The sequence below is a fragment of the Callorhinus ursinus genome, unplaced genomic scaffold (genome assembly GCF_003265705.2).
Source record: "Callorhinus ursinus isolate GAN/ISIS: 27379988/994484 unplaced genomic scaffold, GSC_fseal_2.0 scaffold4, whole genome shotgun sequence".
Lineage (NCBI taxonomy): Eukaryota > Metazoa > Chordata > Mammalia > Carnivora > Otariidae > Callorhinus > Callorhinus ursinus.
In genome coordinates, this window is record NW_027397066.1 from 140572998 (window position 1) to 140596336 (window position 23339).

At 34.8% G+C, this 23339-nt stretch overlaps 1 protein-coding gene across 5 annotated transcripts in view; it reads left to right on the forward strand.

Moving 5' to 3' along the window:
• Nucleotides 1–23339, forward strand: part of TLL1 (tolloid like 1) — a 216871-nt gene that overhangs the window by 153184 nt on the left and 40348 nt on the right. For 4 of the 5 annotated variants that reach the window (XM_073892462.1, XM_073892461.1, XM_025874003.2 and 1 more), the window contains 6 exons: nt 2510–2612; nt 4684–4800; nt 5967–6112; nt 17188–17383; nt 19481–19606; nt 21698–21858. In XM_073892462.1, coding sequence (XP_073748563.1) covers nt 2510–2612; nt 4684–4800; nt 5967–6112; nt 17188–17383; nt 19481–19606; nt 21698–21858 — 849 coding nt within the window. The remainder of the gene's footprint in view (nt 1–2509; nt 2613–4683; nt 4801–5966; nt 6113–17187; nt 17384–19480; nt 19607–21697; nt 21859–23339) is intronic. The other variant, XM_073892465.1, reaches the window with a different exon arrangement.

Below are 23339 nucleotides of genomic sequence, written 5' to 3' on the forward strand. Positions count from 1 at the left end.
TCTGCTATAATAACTGAGTTCTTGTATGATCATACATATTCGAATCCCTGGTGGTTGCTAAGAGAGAATACAAATGCAGAATGAAACCTAAGATCAGGGGCGCCTGGGTGGCTCAGTCATTAAGCATCTGCCTTTGGCTCAGGTCATGATCTCAGGGTCCTGGGATCGAGCCCCACATTGAGCCCCGCATCGAGCCCCACATCGGGCTCCCTGCTCTGTGGGAAGCCTGCTTCTCCCTCCTCCACTCCCCCTGCTTGTGTTCCCTTGCTCACTGTCTCTCTCTGTCAAATAAATAAAATTGTTCAAAAAAAAAAAAAGAAACCTAAGATCAATCAGGCAGTGGTAGTCTTCCCCATTTAAACAGGCTTAAAGTAAATACAAAGTTAAGGAGAAAATATAGAAATTATTTCCCAATGATGTTGTAAGAATAACCTAATATTACATTGGTATTCAAAGATGGAAGAGAAAACATATTGGGAACTTCAGAAAAATTGTTTAGAAACTATGCATTTTGATAATCAGGTGTTGAGAATTACTGCAAAGGAAAGGAAAAAAATGGATATTGTGGAAATTTTTGTAAACATTTTTGAGAATATTTGGAGTGATAAAATTAGGCTGAAGGAAAAGAAAAAGAAAGGAAAAAGAGAAACTATAACTAAGGTAGACAGAAATAAATGAAAAATTTAATTTTATTTTTTTAAGATTTATTTATTTATTTGAGAGAGAGAGAGAAAGAGAGAGAGCATGAGTGGGAGTGGCAGAGGGAGAGGGAGAGAGAATCTCAAGCAGGCTCCACACCGAGTGGGGAGCCCAATGCAGGGCTTGATCTCATGACCCTGAGAGCATGACCTAAGCCAAATCCAAGAGTTGGAAGCTCAACCAACTACACCACCCAGGCACCCCAACAATTTTATTAAACAAAACCAAGTTATGCTTCATAGATTGTATTACATTAAAACACAAAACAAAACAAGTGTGGCTCTATTTTCACATTCTTGGTAGATTTCATCTCTTTGGAATCAAGAAAACACATGTTTAAAGAAACTGGAAAAGGTTGAATTTAATGGCAAAATGTTAATACCATTATAAGGTACAGTTGACTTTCATTATAGTTCGATAAAGTCTTAGTTTCTATCTCTATAAAATAATTATTTACACAGACAATTATAACCAGCTTTGGTGTACGGTTCCACTGATGACCATTGTCATTACTGAGATGCAAGACGCCAAGAGGAATATTTATTGTTATGTTGTATCTTCATTCTCATAAGAAGTAAGCTAGTTAAGGATTGATTTGCCCTAATTAGTACATGGTTCTGTTAAGTATTGAGTTCAAGAAAGGGGAGAAGCATATGTTTTCTACACAAAAATGGTAGCACTTTTCTGGAATATGGATTCAGTCTTGATAGATTATATATATATTTTACTCAGTTCTTGAGCTTGAGAGTTCTCTTAAATATAAATTCAGGTTTTTATATTGTTACCAAAGGATTCTTTAAATATTGTTACAATCTACAGTTTTATATTAGAAGCGTTTATTTAAATACTCATAATTTGTTGCTTTGGGCCAAAGTCCATTGCAGCTTGCGGAGTAAAAAAAGGTTCACCTCACACCTTAAGCATCTTAGGTATTTTAAGCAGAATGAGTTTTTGAATATTAAAAAAACTATTTTCCAAATGAATTTTACTTCAGATAAGTATATTTCTCATTCTAGTTTGGCTCTACTTTTGGTGTAATCAAGTAGAAAAAGAGTTAATTATTTGAAAAATAAAGTCTTTTTGTAAAGCAGTAAGAAAATTGTCTTTCCTAGAGTTGTTCTTGAATTATTTGAATTATCTTAACAAAGAGCAGCATCATTTCAAAACAAAGTACAGAATAAGGGGTCATGTGTAAGATCTTATAACTTGAGAGGTCCTTGAGTATATATTCTTGGATCTAGAAAAGCATAGTGACATCTGTCTTTGATTATAGTTACATGGATAAATTCAAATTTTAGAACTGTATTTAAAACATTTCAACATACACAATGATATTATGTTCTTGGAATATGGCACATGGTGGTAATTTTTAATATAATTATACATGTCTGGTTGTCTTTGAAATAAATTATTAAAAAGAAGACATTCATGGCAAAATCAAAATTTCTCATGGTTTAAGTCCTGTTTATCTTAAAAAATTCAAAATAAACTCTTTGAATAAAGATTTCTGTTTGTTTCACAATTATTTCAATTACTTTATTGAAACTTTGCTTTAATTATTAAAATGTTTACTTTTAACTCCTGACATAGTGCTCCTATATTATCAAACATTAATGAGAACGAGAAGATATTTTCTTTTTTTCAGGTGTTTGCTAAGAAAAAATATTAAGGGAATACTAACAGAAAAAAAAAAAGAATTAGCTATGAATCTGTATTCATGGTAGTCCTGGGTTCCTTATCTCCAGGAATCAAATTACTGTGTGCAGTTACAGTCATTTTACTTTTTGTGTCATTTTGCTCCAATTTGCAGATTGTTTTAAATTTTACCACAATGGACCTATACAAAAGCAGTTTGTGCTGGTATGACTACATCGAAGTGAGAGATGGGTACTGGAGGAAATCACCTCTCCTTGGTAAGAGACTCTTTACCTCCTCTGTGGTCATGCATATAGTTTGTCCTTGGAAGTAGATTCTTTTAAGAGTCATCTTGGATTTCAAAATGTATGTGGCCCACATCTTAATTTTTATTATACTCTTTTCAACCACAGCAAAATACGGACAGATAAATAGAGAGATTGATTTTAAACTAGCTTAAATTATGAGGAAATACTTGGATCTGAATGTAATGATTGAGAATAGCCTCCAAATATATTTTTAATTTGATAAATCATCGCTTTAATGAGAAAACCAGATAAATGATGTGGGTGCACGTGTCGTGTTTTGTTTTGTTGGCTAAGGGGGTAGAATGTGAGCCACTAGGTCCATGTTTGGTAGCTGATTTCTTCTGCCACCCATGTTAGCTCTCACTGGGGATGTCACGGTTGTGCTTCTCAGAGAGTTTTTGTGGCTGAGAAGAGGCATTTGTACTTTGTGTCATAAATTGTAGCTCAGATTTGGTGCTCACAAAAGTCTGCTGCCAACGTTTAACCACAGACCACGCCATTGACTTGCATGAGGCACTTTACTGTTGCCCTCTGTTTTACTTAAAGGTGAGAGCTGTTGTGAGCATGTAAGCATCTACTTCAATATTGATTTTTTTTGAAATGGCAACTTTTCCTTTATTTTTAGAGGTAGCTTTGCTCAGCTGTGCTTATGTGCCTTACAGTTCTTTTTATCTTAACATCCAAAACCCACTGAATGTATACTGTTGTATTAAAAGTCTTAGGTCCAAGACATATAGAGATGTTTAAAAATAAGAAAAAAAATAAAATTGAACGAATGTGATAAGTCAGGTTGAAGAAAATATTGTCTTGAACACTGCATTTCTTAGCCTAGGTGAAGCAATCTGTAATATACGTGTGTGTGTTCCAAAGAAAACATTTCATTAAATTCATATTGAAGAACCAAATCTAAAGCTAAATAGTGGAGCACATTTCTTTTAGAACACCAGCAGCATTACATGCTTTGGCGTATAGTGGGCCAGCAGACTGGTTCAGTGTGGGCATCGTTTTCATGTGGAAAATTTTCCCCATTACTTCCCCTGAGACCTGTCCCTTGAAGTGTACCTGTCAGACAGGCAGCATCAGGATCACTTGTTAGAGGGGTAGAAATCCAGGCTCCATTCCATACTTTCTGAATTAGAGACTGTATTTTAACAGACTCCCTGGCATTTCATATGCACATTGCAGTTTAAGAAACATTGCTCTCTTTTGCATGCCCTTAATTTACTTTGCCATTTAGGAAGACAGTTCTTCGCCTGTTGACTGTTAGTATGAATTTGTTTTAAGTCGACTACCATTTTTCATATACTGAAGCTACGTATGATAGCACTGCCAGGGGCATGCAGAAATGGATGGCAATGTATTATTGTCGGTAAAATTATTTCATGTGGATTGCCAGATTTAGCCATTTGCTCATATATGGAAATTTAAAGCACAGTGAAGACACACAGTTAGCCAATATATATTTATGGGAGGTTGACCGACTGCACTGCAGATTATGACTTTGTACATGGGATGGAATGTATGCAGTACTATAAGACCCCCAGAGCAGCATGTGAGTCTCCCTGGTGGGTCATAGTCAGACCCTACAGGACAAAGAACTCCGCTTTGGGCTGAGACACATCCCTAACCAAGCTACTTCTCTGCAAGGACCGGTCTGATAATTGGAGCCAATTTCTCAGGATCACTTGTACTTTTTTCTGTTCCCTATGAAAGAATATTCCCTACCTTGATGTATCATGTGACCTTTTACAAATATGTCTTTAGCACTAGCTGTTTCTTAATTCTATAGACAATGATATTGATGTCAGTCTGTTAATCTGAGAATGGTATGTTCCAATATTTTATAAATAGATACGAAGACATTCTTTTATTTATCCACCTATGTTAAGTAAATACTAGGCGTACTTATAGCTCTTGTTACTCCAGATAGAGTATAGGAACCAAATCGGGTTTTATATATATAATTTGTGGCTAGTGTGGAAAGCAATTAGAATATAGAGTCATATTTAGGAGTCTCTCTTTATTCTTTTATTTCTTTTAGGTAGATTCTGTGGGGACAAGTTGCCTGAAGTTCTTACCTCTACAGACAGCAGAATGTGGATTGAGTTTCGTAGCAGCAGTAACTGGGTGGGAAAAGGCTTTGCAGCTGTCTATGAAGGCAAGTCCCATTCAGTTTTAGAGATTACTTCCCCTTAAGTCTCTTAGCTGAAAAGTCCTTTCTCTCAATTTCATTAGAATGATACTGTAACCACATTTAATTATGAAGTCTTCTAAATCTGTATTATAATATTCACAAAAGTACTTGGTAAAGTTAAATTGCAAGAAGAGCCTCTTTCCTGGTACCAGTGACATAGTAACATATAAATGTATGTAGGGATGTGGGGGGGGGGCGTGTGGAAATGGCGCAAGAGCTCTTAAATTTCCATTGTTTCCATGATAGTATTAAAATGTCATGAAGAAATTATGATTTTTTCTTTGTACTAAATTTGTGTTTATTTGGTGCCTATACTGCTGAAATTCTCTGTTATAGGAAACTGCACAGAAAGTACTTGTGCACATTTCTGGAGCATGCTTTGTCTAAGTGAGGGAGTCAGCATTCAAGGGAGAATTTACTAGCTGCTTTGTTCTATACTTCTCTGAAACAACAAACTGGCATTGTGTATCCTGGCTTTAAAAATCGCCCCCCTTTTTTTTTTGCCAGGTTGTGGGCAGAAGAGACCCTTCTTGTGCCTGCCTCTGCTAGCACAAGAGCTTAGGTAATTTAGAAGACAGGAGATTTCTGCTTCCCTTAAACTTTTAAGTAAACGGAAGCATTTTGTTGTAGAGATTAGCTGTATGGCCGTCAAGGGGATTATTTGGATGGGGCCACAGATGTTGAGCACATGATGCTAGCTCACATTGCCAGAGGCCCAGAGAGTTCTGTGGAGCGTCTCTCTTGATCAGCTATTTTACCTGAGCTCAAAAGACTGTAAGAACCAGTTCAGGAAATCATATAGAATATGATAGAATATTCTACCACATAGAATACATTTACAAAATCTCAAACAGTTTTTAGAAGTTAGAAAAAATACTGTTTTTTGTAAAGATGTGAAGAAACCGTGATAAAAAAATCATATATTCCCGTGCTATTATCTAATATTTATAGTTAACTGACTAGGTTTTTACCATCTAAATATTTACAGCAGTATAACCAGCCAACTTTGATTTTTTATAGCTGGTCTTTATATACTCAGCTACAGGCACTGAGCTAAAATGGTATCTCAGAAGAAAATGAAAATGAAATGTCAGGTCTAGGTTTATTTATTTGCGTATTTTCACCCTCAGCGATCTGCGGAGGTGAGATACGTAAAAATGAAGGACAGATTCAGTCTCCTAATTATCCCGATGACTACAGACCGATGAAGGAATGCGTGTGGAAAATAACAGTGTCAGAAGACTACTTTGTTGGATTGACCTTTCAGGCCTTTGAGGTAAAGTCTTTCAGGCACCCTTCACGGAACATATCCTCCATAAATGACAGTGCCATTTAAGGGGATCCTCATTAAATAAGCAAAGAACCAGAGAATCAGCTTTTTAATCAGCAAAGAAGCAAAGGATTGCCTATAAAATGTAACATCAAGAGTGAAAGAGGTTTTTTTTTTCTTCTTCTTTCCTCTTGTTGCAGACATTTTCAAGAAGATTAAAGTGAGTTTACATTATCTGTGCTATTTGAATTAGAATGTTTGAAGTACCGACAATAGTTTCTTTTGAGAAAGGCACAGGCTTGTTTCACAAGACTGCTTGAAGAGTCCATTAAATAATAGAACTTTTATTTCTCTTCTAAACTAAGAGGTTAAAAGGTAGACCATCATGTTGTTGTTGTTGTTGTTGTTGTTATGGAGAAAATCCATTTTTCTCCTTTTCATGATTATGCAGAAAACTGTTTATATCAGAAATAGAGATTTAAGTGTTTTTAGCTTTCAATTTCATCAAAAATATATATCAGGGAGGAGATCAGCACCAACATTACATTATTAGATGAAGGCACAATAAACCAAAGGTTAGTCAGAATTCTGGAGCAAAGTCTGGGTCCAAAACTACCAAGCTGGCTAATGAGTCATTTTAGTGGGGTTGGGGGAACTGAGTTAGGGATTGGAAGCCAAGAGATGGAGGACTTTGTCGTGAATTCCACAGCATGTTTAAATTGAAGAATCAGTCTAGAAATTGAGAGCCCACTGATGAAATGGGAAGGAATGATGAGATGGTGGTAGGTAGGTTCATCTCCAAATGCCATAACTGGAGATTATTTCTTCATTGATTAGAAGGCTCATTCTCTGTCCAAGCAATCAGAAGGCAGTGCCAGGGTATATCATTCCTGAGTGCAAGGTGTGTGCTGGTGTCTCGGCCCCCACAGCAGAAACATCAGGGGAATCCAGGCATTACCCATAAGCCCAGAGAATCTCTCACCTTCATGTGCAAGCTGTGTGATATACTTTATCTCCACCCCTTTGCATGTGCCATTTAATTTCCCAGACATACAGCCTTTTATCATGAAAAAATTGTCTTCTCTTATATGATCATGATGTTGTGTTATATGCTCCTGATCATTTTGCATTTTTGGAAACCTTGGTTCTTGAGATTATTTGATTCATGTTTGAAATTTGTTATTTTACCGGATCAATAATATTGCAAACATTATTCAAATAGACCACCTTATTGCTAACAGTGAACTAAAACTGGATAGGATTCACCTGCTATTTAGACCAAAATAACTGGTTCGGTGAAAAATTATCTACCTAATGACTACATTACTTGTATTTTGTGATGTTGCCCAAATGATTAAGAGATGAACTGTCTTTCAATATATAATTCAATTTTTTTATGAAATTCTCCTATTACATAAGTGATGTCAGAGAATGCATCTAAAACTAAATTCCATGCATCTAAAAACTGAGATACAATTCCTGAGATGCAGAAGGCTTAGTTGGTTTGCAGTTTTTTCTTTAATGCCAATATATTACAGTGATATTCTTCAAAAATAGGATAGTGAAAGTCAGGTAGGAAAGATTTACATCTCAGGCCCTTAGAACCATGCCTGACAGAGAGTAGTCGCTTAATAAATATTTGTTGATTGAGCAAGTGATTGAGATTTGGGATTGGGGAAATGTCATGCCATATTTGGCTGACAGCACATGTTAACTGTTATCTCTAGATTCCTGTCTTTTCTTCATCTTGCTGTATTTCCTTATGTTTCTTCCTCCTTTGTTCATATACTGGACATATTTAAATGTCTGATAGGTCTCTCATCTTCAGATGACCAGAACCAAACCTTTGATTGTCTTGTCCTACTCACTAACTCACTCTTCTTCAGTCTTCCAGATTTCAGTATTTACTATTTCGGTATGTCACTATTTACTCAAGAACTAGCCCTGATTCCACTTTTTCTCTTAAACCCTGAGGCCAGTCAGTTAACATATTTCATTTGCTTTGTCTTCAACAATGCCCCATACATGGCCACTTTATCCCAACTTTCTGGCCACTACTCTGTTCCCACTGTTGCTCCTTCTCTTGGAACTTGGTGAGAATGTCACCTCTCTACTCTTGCCCTGCTATCCTGATCCACAGCAGCCAGAAGGATACTTTTACAATGTAAGTTAGATCATAACACGATGCTTAAATTCTTTTGGGGTTGGGGGAGCACCTGCGTGGCTCAGTTGGTTAGGTGCCCAACTCTTGATTTTGGCTCAGGTCATGATCTCAGGGTTGTGAGATCGAGCCACACATCAGGCTCTGTGCTCAGCAGAGAGTCTGCTTGAAATTCTCTCTATCCCTCTCTCTTTCTCCCTTTGAGCCTCCCCCTACTTATGTGCTCTCTCTCTCTCTCTCTCTCTCAAATAAATAAATAAATCTTAAAAAAAATTCCTTCAGGGATTTTCTATCACACCTAAAATAAAGCCCAGACTCAGTGATCCTGGACCAAGGCAACCCACGCCTGGTCCCAAGCTCCTTCTCACACCCTCTGAGCTAATCTCTTTGGTCTTTTTTCCCTTCCTTGGAAATACCAAGTTTACTCGATCTTACAGCATTTGTCACTGATGCTCTTCTACCTCTAAATGTATGCTTCTATTCCTCTCATTTCATTTGGATCTCTGCTTCACCATTGCCTCCTTAAAAATCCTTGCCTGGTAACTCTATTTTAAATATATTCTTACCTACAATTGTCTACAAACCATTATTCTGTTTTAATTTATTGCACTTATCACTACTGGAATTTATGTTATGGATCTGTTAATTTACATGGTTGCTGTCTCACTAAAAAGGATCACCGCCAAAGGGTAGGGATCTTAACCTATCCTGTTGATCACCATATTTCCAACACCACTAGATGCATGATTAATACATGATGATGGGGGGAATGAAAGAATGGATGGATTATAGGTAAGGGAGTGTGAGAGTGCATGATGAATGGTGAGTAGACATTAATATATCCTTCCTTTATCAAAGATACGTAAATTTCTATGCAAAAGGAAACAAGCCTAGATAGCTAAGAAAAGTTTAGATTATGTAGGACCTGATGTGCCCTATGGCTCAATTTAGATAGATCCTCAGCTCTAAGAAATTCAGACGTGACAAGGAATTTAGAGATGTTCTAATGTATCATCTAAATCTTCTAGATAAGGGAAATGAACCTATGCCATTAACCTAATATCATATAAGCAAGCACTAAACCAGCACCAAAATCCAGGTATAATCAATATTCTTTATACATAGATTCTGTATCCGCAAACTTACATATGAACTAAAATTTATTTGTAACCTCCAAATCAATACTCATTGCTCTTTCTGGGTCATTCATGGACATGCACAGAACTGCAAAATATTTGAGTCATCTGACATTCACATCCCCAGCTATGATGTGAACGTGCCTTATGGAGAAAATGTATGTGTTAAATAAACATTGTTCAGGCATGCGTTATAATGCAGTTGGCTGTGAGTTGTATTAATGAATTGGCAACATATATTAAGGTGTCTTTAAACAGAAACACACATGAAACAAGGTTATGTATTGATTGGTTGACAAAAGATTTGTGATCAGAAGCTCACAAGAACCTAATTCTCTATTTTCCCAGAAGCAATGAATCAGTATTTACTAATTCAGTGTTTTCAGCAACTTTATAGAACTTAACTACCATGAATATTGAGAATCAACTGTGTATGTATTTTTAATTTGTTCTAGTGGTCATTAAGTGATTTTTTTCATTTAGTTGATTTGCATCTGTTTATATCAATTTATTTTTATTTACATATTTTTAATCTTTAGCTTTTACATTTTATTTTGAATATGTATAATTAAAAAAAAGTCCTCACCACTTCTCAGCATTTTGTGGTTTTGTCTGACTTAAAAAAGTTTTTATTCATTGATATCAGTCTTTGCCTTTATTCAAAAACTGTTTCTATTTTTGTAACTGTTTTATTCTCTATGTTACACTCTCCCCTTTCAGATAAAAAGGGGCTTAAGACAAATTTGTCCGTCATTTTTGTTGAACTCTACCATAAAGAACTTAATAGTTATCTGTTATTTATACCTTTCTGTGAATTTATGTTGTGACTTTATCTCTTCTCATGTTACTTAGATTTTAACGTGAGTGCAGAAAGAAAATCTGAACAAGGGTCTTTGTTAATGAATTTCAGGTATCTTTGAACGGGAAAGGATACTATTTGGAGGTCAATAGAGTTCTGATACATCTGTAATTATACCTTTGAGAACCTTTTTCTTCTCTAGTAGTTACTGACGCATTGCTTCTTAAGGCCGATACTGCAGTGGATTTGTACATGGAGGTAGATTATGTCAGAAATCATTTTGGAGTTATTTGTAAAGAAACCTCTATATTACTGTTTTGCTTGAGCACTTTCAGTCTGCAGAAATACAGAAGAGAAAAAGTTTGGGAGACTGGAAATGTTTATAGTAACAACTTCAAAGAAATGTCAATAAAGCAGAAAAGAAGTGAAATAAACCCAGAGCTTACTTATGTTTACATTGAAATCCCCACATACATTAATTTAAGTGGGATTAAGTTTGAGGTACTTGTCAGACTTTCTACACACTCTGATTTGGTTATACTTCCTTTATGAAAATCACAAATGTGTAATAGTCTTACCCATCATTACCGCAAGCTGCACAATTGTAAACTATGAACAAAAGTTCTTATCTTGATACTTCGAGGATTGCCTGACTAAAAGTAACCCCTTAATTCCTTTAAATATTTTATATTGTTTAAGTTAAGTAGTCTTTTAAATGACCTAGGAAGCCAAGACAAAGAGATCTTAATTAGTTAACATTTTTCTGTTTGCCATGCACTGTTTTTGGATGTTTGGCTAAGAATATATATACCAGGGGTGCCTGGGTGGCTCAGTCACTAAGTGTCTGCCTTTGGCTCAGGTCATGATCCCAGGGCCCTGGGATAGAGCCCTGCATTGGGCTCCCTGCTCGGCAGAAGCCTGCTTCTCCCTTTCCCACTCCCCCTGCTTGTGTTCCCTCTCTCGCTGTGTCTCTCTCTGTCAAATAAATAAATAAAATCTTAAAAAATATATATATATATATACCAGTTGATGACTTAAAAGAGAATTAAGTAGCTCTTCAGATTTATGGTTTAGGCTATAGTTCTACTCTGAAAGATTAGCATGTGTTCATTTAAATAAACTTGCCCAAGGTCACATAGTTCATAATTAGTAGCATTGTGACTGAAATCAATTCCATGGCCTCTGCACTCTTGAACCCATGTACCGGAGAGAGGCATCTATATTCTCTCATACTATTAATTCTTTTCCTTTATAACTATCTTCATTTGTGCATTTGTGTTGTTTAATCAACATATGTTTGTCAGTCAGGGACATGTCTGCTTTATTCACCACTGCTTATACACTGTCAATTGTATATTTTCTGGCAATAACAAGTTTTTAGTGAATATTTATTAAATTTAAGAGTGATGTAAAAGTAACTGTGTCATGAAAGAAAAAACTCAAATGGTAGCATTAAAAAACTCAAGTCACGTGAAAATAAACCTAACCCAGACTCATGATTTTCATTGTCACATGGTTGAATGTATATATTCTGTTTTTGAACTGTAATGATCTATGTGTTAATATTAATATTAAATAGTAATACTAAAATAATATTAAATAATGCAATATTAAATATGATAGTAACAAATTTTAACATAATGTTCTATTACTAAGCTTTTCTCCTTTTTTACAAAATTCTTTTTGTTCATAGCATTATGTCTTAGCCTTTGCTGGATTTTTCCCATTATTAAAATTAATTAATTTTTTTTATCATTTTAACAAGAGTGTATGTAGTAGTATATATATGTGGAATCCACACAGATATGGAAATTCCCCAAATTAATTTTTAATGACGAATGCTAATCTACAGTTTTTTTTAGTCATACTTTTCTTGAACATTTTTTCCTCCAAAGCAAAAAATAATGACTTTAGCTTTGTTCCCTGTGTATACAATTTTAAATTATATTATTTGTAGAAGTTTAATCATTTACGTAGTTGATTACATTAATTATATTTTAAAACTACATTCTAACAGTCATAGGAGAGCGTTGTTTTCATTATTATAGTAAAATAAAAAAAAATTTACACTTGATCTTAGCCAAAAGGCCGAGAAGCGATAAAAAAAAAAAAAAAATTAAAGTGTACAGTTCAGTAGTGTTAAGTATATCCACATTGTGCAACCGGTCTCCAAAACTCTTTTTGTCTTGCAAAACTGAAACTTTATACCCCAAACAACTCTCCTCTACCCCCAAACCCTGGCAACCACTTTTCTACTTTCTGTCACTATGAATTTGACTACTCTAGATACCTCATGTAAGTGGAATCATTCAGTTCTTGCCTTTTTGTGAATGGCTTATTTCACTCAGGGTAATATCCTCAAGGTTCATCCGTGTTGTGGCACATGAAAGGATCTCCTTCCTTTTTAAGGCTGAAGAACATTCCATTGCATGTATATTTGAAATTTTGTTGATTCATTCATTCATTGATGGACATTTGGATTGTTTCCACCTTTGATTATTGTGAATAATGCTGGTATGACCAAGAAGGTACAAATATCTCTTTCAGACCCTGCTTTCAGTTTTTTTTTTTTTTATCTAACATCTTTTTTTTTTTTTTAAAGATTTTATTTATTTATTTGAGAGAGAGAGAATGAGAGAGAGAACACGAGAGGGGGGAGGGTCAGAGGGAGAAGCAGACTCCCCGCTGAGCAGGGAGCCTGATGTGGGGCTCGATCCTGGGACTCCAGGATCATGACCTGAGCCGAAGGCAGTCGCTTAACCAACTGAGCCACCCAGGCGCCCCCTGCTTTCAGTTTTTTAGATTTATACCCCAAAGTGGGATTGTTGAATCAAATGGAGAATTTTTCAATCTATTTTTAGTTTTTCACAGAGTATAGGAGATCTTTTATTGAAATCATTGTCTAGAAAGTTTGGGCTTTTCAGAGCTTTTTACAAATAACTAGGTAGATGTTTTTGTAATATTTATTTGGAAATTTGATTATAAAATGAAGGTAGAGTGTACGAATGAATCCTACGTCTGGGCATGGTCCCTTCTTTTTGCCACAAATCTCTGCACTAGTTTGCAGTTTTAGAATGAGAGGCTATTGTAGGTTACATTTAATTTATTTTAGTTCTTGCTAAATAAACATCACTCAGCTTTTCCATGCTTCTTTTCTAACCTGCTGGTAAAGGCATGAGCTCCACATACTAATGAAATGTAATATTAATCCCTTCTGGCTAATCTTTGTACTCATTCTTCCTTTTTTGTGTGTTTGAATCTACTTCCAATGTCATTTAAATTTCAGTTTCCTAAAAACTGTTCAGAGCTTACTATCAGTTTCGTTGTGTTCTATATGTACATATTAGGTCTGTTTACATTATGATAAACTTGCCACATTTGTATATGGTTTATGCTTTGAGTATCTTAAAGTCTGTAATAAATCAGCATCATCATTATCAAAATATATTTATTACATGTGTAATTGTGCATGACATTGCATTCAGGTTCCAGATATGAACTGTGTCCATGTTGTAACTCAAGAAGAAACTGCTTTTTCTTTTTTTTGTTTTTATAAATCATTGACTTTGGTGTTCTTTTTTCTCATGGAGCTTACTGGCAAAACACCAATGGACTTATCCACTTTTTTAAAACATTTTATTTATTTATTTGAGAGAGATAGCGCACAAGCAGAGGGGAGGGGCAGAGGGAGAAGTAGACTCCCTGCCAAGCAGAGAGCCCAATGTGGGACTCGATCCCAGGACCCTGGGATCATGGCCTGAGCTAAAGGCAGACGCTTAACTGACTGAGCCACCCAGGTGCCCGACTTACCCATTTTTTAGCTTCAATCAGATTTATTTCTATCTATTCTGTAGATTAATTTATGAAGTAATTGATATAGCTGGAGAAAATGTTACATAAATGACATAATTAAAAGAACTCAAACTTTCATTTGTGCTCACCATCATTACTCTTGTGTAGATGTAGTTGAAGAAGTGTAATTATAATTAACACCAATAGATTCATTGTGCTCGCATTGCAATTAGATCTAATGCAGTTAAACTGAAAAATGTAAAGATCATTGAGGTCATTAATAAGATATCTAGGAGTGTTGTTGTATGAGGATAATGCATTTCTAAATATCCTAAATTCATATATATGAGGTACATTTTATTTTCTAGACAGTTGAACAACTGTTGGCATTTACTTTGTGAAAATACAGTATAAGTTTCTGTTGAGTTACCCCTAACACAAAATGCATGATATTTAATAAATAATTAATAATTCATAAATAGGTACCAGTAGAATTAATCTTAAAACTGGCCATTTTTGTGCATTTTATCCATGAAATATTTACTTTATCATTTAAAATATTTAAACCTCTAATTTTTTACTAAGTAACCAGCGAATATGCAGGTACTTTAAATTAAAATTTAAAGAGCTCTATTATATTAAAAGAACAGAGTGAATTTTATGTACAGGGAAATATCCATTATCCTATTTCTTTTTAACCACTGAAGAAATACAATTTTTTTGGTTTCGTTTTTGGTAGTGTCTCTCTTGTTTACGTCCTTGTTAATATAGTAATTTTTGAAAGCCATTATCTCCTCAAAATAGTGATTAAAAAACCCTTTCTAATTAGCCTATTTTTTATTCTAGTATGGCTTATAATATAAACCAATTTTATTTTTCTTAGGTGACCTATGAAAAGCAGCTTCTTTATTGTGTATTCTCACTTCCTTTCTTCTTCTGATTCATTCTTTCCCTTTTCTTCCAAAATGATTCCTGAGTCAGGAGCAGTTCATTCTGTGCCACTCAGGCAGGTGAGGAGAGCTTGCTGAGAGCTTTTGCTCTTTTCTACAGTTTGTCACTAGTTCAGTGTTGCTTATTCTTTTATCAAGTCTATATCTGGAGAGTTTGGGATATTATTTTATGTGTCCCCTTGACCGAAGAAAGGCCTTTGGCCATCTGGAAATGTTCTTATATTTATAGAGAACTCTGATTTTGAAAGGAGTATATTAAAAGCTGAGAGAAGACAGCATATAATATAGCTGGTCAGATTGGCCTTGTCATCCCTGGTGACTAAGTTACTAGTGTCACTGCTTGCTCTCCCAGGCCACCTCTCTATTTAAACAGCTGTTGTCTTAAAAATATTCTTTAAAAATGAGATACTTTTTATAGTGAACATTTTCCCATTCTTTCCCCAAATTCCACACACAAAGAGAATACATTTTTAGGAAAAAAACAAGATTTGTATATCAAACCCAATGAGTACCTACTGACGGTATAATTTAAAATTATAACCTTCACTTCCCCACTTCTCATACTTCTCATCTTGTTTCACTTTATATTTTTCCATAGAATTTATTGGTTGCTAATATTTTATGATTTCATCATTTATCCTGTTTGTTATCCCTTTACTCTCTACCCATCAGTAGCATGTAAGGTCCAGGAGGGTGAGGCTCTTTGTTATTTTGCTAAAGGATGCACACCAAGCAGTGACGAGAGTGCCTAGCATAGAATTGGCACTGAATATTTGTTGAAGGAGTGAATGAATCCTGATTTGTGGTTGGGAAAAGGGAAGCAGCAAATGTAGTAATTAGTTCTGATCTAATCTGTCCTTCAAACTCTGTTGTTTTCTATTTGTCTTTATGCTATCTAATTTGAAGATTATCATTTGTAATGTATTGACAAATCATGAAATGGATTCTTCAAGGGGCGCCTGCGTGGCTCAGTCATTAAGCGTCTGCCTTCGGCCCAGGGTCCTGGGGTCAAGCCCCGCATCGGGTTTCCTCCTCCACGGGAAGCCTGCTTCTCCCTCTCCCACTCCCTCTGCTTGTGTTCCCTCTCTCGCTGGCAAAAAATAAATTAAAAAAAAAAAAAGAATGAAAGAAATAGATTCTTGAACCAACTGTACCAGCAGTTTCATCCATTCAGGTCATGGTTCCATGGAATGAATGTACTCTCTGACATTCATTTTTTTTAAAATAAAGAATTCCATAAATTAGTGAATTATATGTTGAATGTGAGTTGACAAGATGTGATACTTTTAGATGCCTGTGTTTTCTAGCTTTAAATATCTAATAAGTAGTTAACTTCTTAAGAGTTTGGGGCTAATACCCATTTTCTGTGGGAAAAAAGTAAGAATTTTATTTAGAAATTGTTTTATAATTTGAAAACAATTTGTAAATTTTGGTTTGTTGTTTTTAGAAGTTTGGAGCCAAAACATAGGTCCATGAACATGAAGTTCTTCATAAAGTTTTATAGTACTGCACTTTTTTTTGCAATTAGTTGCTTAAGGAAAGAGATTGAGTTCTTGCAGGTTATATGGGTTAAGAGGAGTGTGTTGGGGTAAATGGGGTCAACTGAACAGCCATATTACCTTGAGAAACGAATAGCCAGTGCTGATTCTACATACAGTAGTCTATCTACTGCTATGCTGACTATGGGTAAAGAATTTCATAGACTAGGAAGTATGTCATTTTAAATTATCAAATTTTCCTTTAAAAAGAGATTTAAAACTTTAAACAGTGCAATATTTATCAACAGAATTTGAATCAAGCTTCTCTGTGAATAAGATAACAGTTTTGTTGATGAACTATCAGCAATTTTTATGTTTCAGAACAAATTATACATTGCTTATAGAATATCTGGTCCAGATTTTTAATGGTAATTTTGTTTGGATTTTTTTAAACTCTTTTTTCCAAAGGATTACTACTTGCATTCTAATTTTTTTTTTAAAGGCAGTTGATTCTGTTGATTGTGATGCATGTGGATGCACTGTTCCATAGATTTTTGTATCTCTCTCTGTCTACCAGAAAAATAGGCCCTTTATTCATGGGTGGTATAGATATTGCCATGCACACTCACAAGAAAAGCTCTCATTTGGTGTAACTTATTATATGACCCTGTCAGTACCATGGCACTGAGAACACATAATGCTCTTTCTACAAAAATTGTTTTATCTATTGATTAGATATATCTTCCCATATTTTTATTGTTGCAGATTGAAAGACATGACAACTGTGCCTATGACTATCTAGAAGTTCGAGATGGAACCAGTGAAAATAGCCCTTTGATAGGGCGTTTCTGTGGTTATGATAAACCTGAAGATATCAGATCTACCTCCAATACCTTGTGGATGAAATTTGTTTCTGATGGAACTGTGAACAAGGCAGGGTTTGCTGCCAACTTCTTTAAAGGTAATTTGAAGTAATTTAAAGTGTGAGATTTTCTTTGTTAGGGATAAATGTGATATTTAACATTAAGTTAAGAGAGAACTACAATAAAGTTATACTGGAAGTGAAGAATGCACTGTGCATAAAGGATATTTGAATGATTTTTGATGGTAAAAGGTTATTGGTAAAATACTGGAATTTGGAACATTGTAGCACAGGGTAAGAATTCCATTAGGATATCCTACCATCCATTTTTATGAAATACTCAAAAAGGCAAAATGCAGAAAGGGAATTTAGACAGGGAGAAAACATTTGGAATGTAATAAATATAAGATTCGTAACCAGAAGAAGTGATTCATCAATTTATTTCTAGGTGACAGCATTTCTAAACCACCTTATAGAGAATAATGTTCCACCACATTGGAAATAATGTATGGCCTCCTTAGCAGAATATTCTGATACCTAAAATGCCTTTTTGACAAAGAATTATTATTGATCAGCTTTAATTTTAAATTACAGAACCAAATTTTAGTATATTTTCATGTCCCATATTTGGTGTGCATTACTAAGGTAAAAAGAACTATTTTACTTATTTATTTTTAAAGGTTTTTTTTTATTTATTTGAGAGAGAGAGAGAGAGTGGAGGGAAAAGAGTGAGAGTCTCAAGCAGACTCCATGCTGAGCATGGAAGCCAATGCAAGGCTCGATCTCAGGACCTTTAACCAACTGCACCACACAGGCACCCCAAAAGAAAGCCATTTTAGTACAAATAACATCAAATTTGCATTTAGAAAATTCATAGGCACTTAACATTAAGTGTGTCATTGTAAAATAAGACTATGGACTCTGAGAAACAAACTGAGGGTTCTAGAGGGGAGGCCGGTGGGGGGATGGGTTAGCCTGGTGATGTGTATTAAAGAGGGCATGTTCTGCGTGGAGCACTGGGTGTTATGCACAAACAATGAATCATGGAACACTACATCAAAAACTAATGATGTAATGTATGGTGATTAACATAACATAATAAAAAAACCTCTTTATGGGGAGAGAAAACAAAATTTTCTCTACACTGATTTTTATAGAATAAATGATGGATTTAGTTGTGTATGTCAAAATTTACTGTGATTAATAGCCCAACACTTTCGTTATTTAAAGAACAGTATAATGGGTTTCCCTGAGAATTACTTAGGTATTCACCATATGATTTGAAAGGCAGAGAACCCTGGTATTTTTACTAGATGCATTCAAAGTATTTATTAAAATATACATCTACATGCATTAGTTCTGTAGTATTTTATAGTAGAAGAAACATACCATCAAGCGTCCCCTCTGTGATGCTTATATATTTGGTTATCAAAAATGTTTGGAGATTGGCCAGTGCAGAATTTCTCCAGAGAATATTGTTTGCTATTTTCTTAACTCACACTAGGTTATTCCTGGGGATTGAGATTAGGGAATACATTGTCATATATGTTGTTTTAATAGCATATATTTTTCATATATACTTTTTATGTTTCCACATATAATAAAATAGTGTGTGTATTTACAAAATATGGAATTTTTATATTTCCTGGATCAAGATGTCTATATAAAAAATGCCGGATACTTTAAATTTAAAGAGGTCCAGTGGGTTTCAGAATTTTCTTTCCATTTATATTCACCATAAGCTGTTTCTTAATAATGGCATTTCTTTAAAAGCATTTTTCAGGATATCTAGCAAACTATACTATGAAATCAACAAGTGAAGCTGTTTATTCAATAAGTTTTTCTATTTTATTCTGGACATTCTCTATGTCGTAAGGATTCCCTTGACCTTAAAATTAGAAAAAAAAGAAACCTCACATACCTGTCAGAGATAAGATGATCTTCAGTTGGCATTGCTATTAAGTTTTTGGTCCTTCTGGTTCTTATACAATTCTTAGATTGAAGTGACGTGAATTCTTGTATTCCATCTATCAAGGGCTTGCAAATCAATCGTTCCTGCTCCTTTGTTGAAGAAATCAGTTGTCTTCGTTTCATCCAGAGTTATTAAGTGTCATATTTTCAGAAAATTTTACACCTTAGTATGTAAAACACAATACTCTATCTGGTTGTTCTCTACCCCTCGTGCCATCTTTGTAGAGGAAGATGAGTGTGCCAAACCTGACCGTGGAGGCTGTGAGCAGCGATGTCTGAACACACTGGGCAGTTATCAGTGTGTGTGTGAGCCCGGCTATGAGCTGGGACCTGACAAGAGGAGCTGTGAAGGTAGGGTCGCATCTGCACATGGAGCTCCCTGCATGAACCTGCACCCCACCCCCACCCCCACCCCCAATGCCCCATTCTTCTTTCTTTAATACCTGTCATTCTCCTTCCCTCTGCCTGCCTCTGTCCTTTCCTTTCCTCTACAGTAACCTCTTTCCTCAACTGATAAGACTCAGTTTGTAGTCATAGTTAACATGAAACCTTGCCTGGGTGCTTGTTATAGAATCAGTCATTTCCTCCTCCGGTTACCAGGCCACCTTGTTTATTATATCTATATTTGTATGCATTTCTCCCCCCTTTTGCTCTCTCTATAATCTATATCATCTCTCTATATATTTGTATTTTTATCTCTGTCTAGATCTAGATTTTTACCCATCCATCCATCATTTATTTTTACCTTTTCTTAGCCTAGGTTATGGGTACGCCTCCCTTACTAAAGTACAGAATCCTGAATCTGAATTGCTTTTGTACCTCTACCTTCTAGCACAAACATAAAGCAGGAGTTAAATGTGTTTTATTAATAAATGATTCATAAACAAAGAGATTTTGCTATGTTTTCTCCATTTCCTCTGCACGTTCTAAGATGGTATTTCTTGCACGTTTTGTTACCATGTCTTATGAACTCTTCCTTTAGAATTTAAAGCTGCTTCTTTTTTTCCCCCTCAGTTCCCCTGCTCCACTCTATTACGGGCCCCATACTTAAGTTACAATATAAATGGACTGATCTTCCTTCCTCTGTTCTATTCCTCCTTTGTTCATAACTCTCTCAACATGTCTGCCAAAATCATCTTCATAGAACTTGTAGCAGTTTAACATTACTTATAGTTACGTATTTATTAAGTTTACTTTTGGTGGTTCCCACAAAAATGTAAATGTAAGCTCCCCGAAAATGAGCACCTTGTTCTCTACTTTATCTGTAATACAGGACATAATGGTGGAAAAGGTGGCAGACTTATTTGCTTAATGAATAAATGCCATACCCTTAACTGACCTAAATAAAAAAGTCAGAGACTCTATGTTTCTTCTTAAAAGTTTAAACTTTTCTCTTTGGCAAAAGTCTCCATTATATCTATTAAGCTACTAATCTGCTCTCTGTACTAGAATAAAATAGCCACAGTTATGAAGGCAATGTAGTATCTTTATAACAGAGAACATTGTATATTTGTTATTTGACAATAACAAAGTAGCATGATGATTCGTTCTGTGCAGTGCCTGAAAATAATTATTTTACTTTATAATAATTCATCAAAAAGCGGCAAATGTAAAAGTACAGGTCATTTTTACAATACATTTATAAATACAGTAATGTACATACATATATACATACACACACACACACATACATGCACATATATATATACACAAAAGCAATTAAAATTAAGAGACCAGTTACTTTAGGTAACTCTTGACTCCCTAGGAATTAATTACAAACCTTGTACAATATAGGTTCTCTTTCCTTAACTTGCTTTGGATACCCTTATTTTGCTAATTTCATTAACAATAAGGAAGAGAAGTAACATTTTAAATAGTACCCCTTTTAAATAGATCATTCAAAAGGGAAAGAAAACAGTTGTTAAATGGAGTTTTCAAAAAATAAAATGACCTATTTACTCTAGTTTATTTTGCTTACTAGCTCAGGTAACTCCAAGAGTTGCTTATCTTGGGGAGCAAGAATTTGAAGAAATAAGCAGTTAATTTTGGTCTCACTACATTGGACTATATTGTGCTTTATGCTTACCTTTCCATTAATTCTCATAACAACCATATGGTGTAGATATTATTATACCCATTTAAAAGATAAGACAACTGACACCCGGTTTTCTTTATATTGCTTCTCCAACTTTAAAGTGATCTGAAATGTTACAACCATAATTTGCTTAGGTCCAAAGCTACGAATTAACACCTTATGAATGGGATTAGATAATTAAAATAGTTGTACTAAAAACTAAGGAACAGTGACTGCAGCTTTCTAGATTTTGAAAAATTTGGAAGATGGTTGAAATTCAATGCTGAGATATTTGGTTATCAATGGAAAGGTGCTAAGAAGGGGATGACTCTATCAGGGGAAAACCTTGTCACTTTCTTTCCTTCTAGCGGCTTGTGGCGGACTTCTTACCAAGCTTAATGGCACCATAACCACTCCAGGCTGGCCCAAGGAGTATCCTCCTAATAAAAACTGTGTGTGGCAGGTGGTTGCACCAACCCAATACAGAATTTCTATGAAGTTTGAGTTTTTTGAGTTGGAGGGCAATGAAGTAAGTGAATAATAAATACAATCTTTTCTATTGTGTTTTGGGAAGACTGGTAAATGGAAGGAAGGGAGGAAGGAAGGATGGAAGGAAGGAAGGGAGGGAGGAAGGAAGGAAAGAAGGATTGATTTCAGTAGCACAATCATATAGATGTTACAGTCTTTCTTTGCTGTACTGTTCATTTCTACAACTGCTTGTAATTCCTGTTGGCATTGGATGATATTTTAGACTATTTCTGGGAGATTGAAAATTATCCAGAAGGAGTTTTACTTAGTGTATTAATATACAGCAATTTCTTGATTTATGAAAGAACTATGAAAAAATTAGGGTCAGCTTCATGTCACATAGACTTTTCTAAAAAAAAAATCAATTAGTCTGTCAAAATTCAAAATCCACTGGTTGAGTCATAACAAAAATAGCCACTTAGGAGAAACCTGGTATATTTTTAATCTCAACAAAGATGCATTTAATTGACACTATCTTTCCTTTATAAAATATAACTTATTGTAATGAAGGTCCAGTTTTCTGTCAGGTGACCACATTTAAACAAGTGAAATCATTTATTTGAAAATTCCTATGTGCTAGTGCACACACACAATTCAAATGGAATGTCAAGCCTAGAAATGAGAACTTTCAGAACTGTGTCCTTTGTATGATTGGTCGACATTGGCTTAATTTCAGTTTTGTTTGAACTTTCCTACTTTCTTTTCTTTTCTTATTCTAATTTCCATATCCTTTCTTCCAATGACTTTTGTGCTTATTTTAAAATGAACATGATTTAAAACTTCGGAGTATGATAAAATTAACTCAAAAATTATTTTGTCTCTGATATATATCTGTTGAACACTTGTAAAAAAGTGAAAAAACAGAAATATATCTATGCTCCTGAACAATAATTGTTGGTAATATTTGTGAATTTTATACCATCATGTTGTGTTTGTATATGTATCTTTGCTTCTTTTCCCCCCTCCTACTTTTCTTTACCTCTTTTTAATGACTTTTTTTTCTCTTAATTCTATCATAGTCAAGGCACTTACGTGCATTTTTTTTTAGTGCTACTAATGGCTTTGAGGTAAAAAGAAATTGCTGACTTTTGTGTTTCCTTAAAGAAAATTAAAGTCTAAAATGTGATGAACTTATGTATTTCAGAGAATTATACAATATTAGAGCTCAGTGGACCTTTTGAGATCCTCCTTACATCATGTGTTAAGTTTTATGATGGCAAAAACTGCAATTTATATTTCTAACATACTTTGTCCACATGAAACATCATTTTCCTTTAATAATTACCTGAAATTTAGAGAAATATTGAAATGAAGAAAATATTTTTATAGCATTTTTAGAAAAGTTTTCATAGGAGCAACCTTTTTTGAATATGGTAATCTTCCTACCAGTTCTGTGATCTGACATGAACTTGGTGTTGAATGACTTCTACTCTCTCCATTTTCCCTAAAACAATCAGCTGTGACTGATATGAGATTTTGATT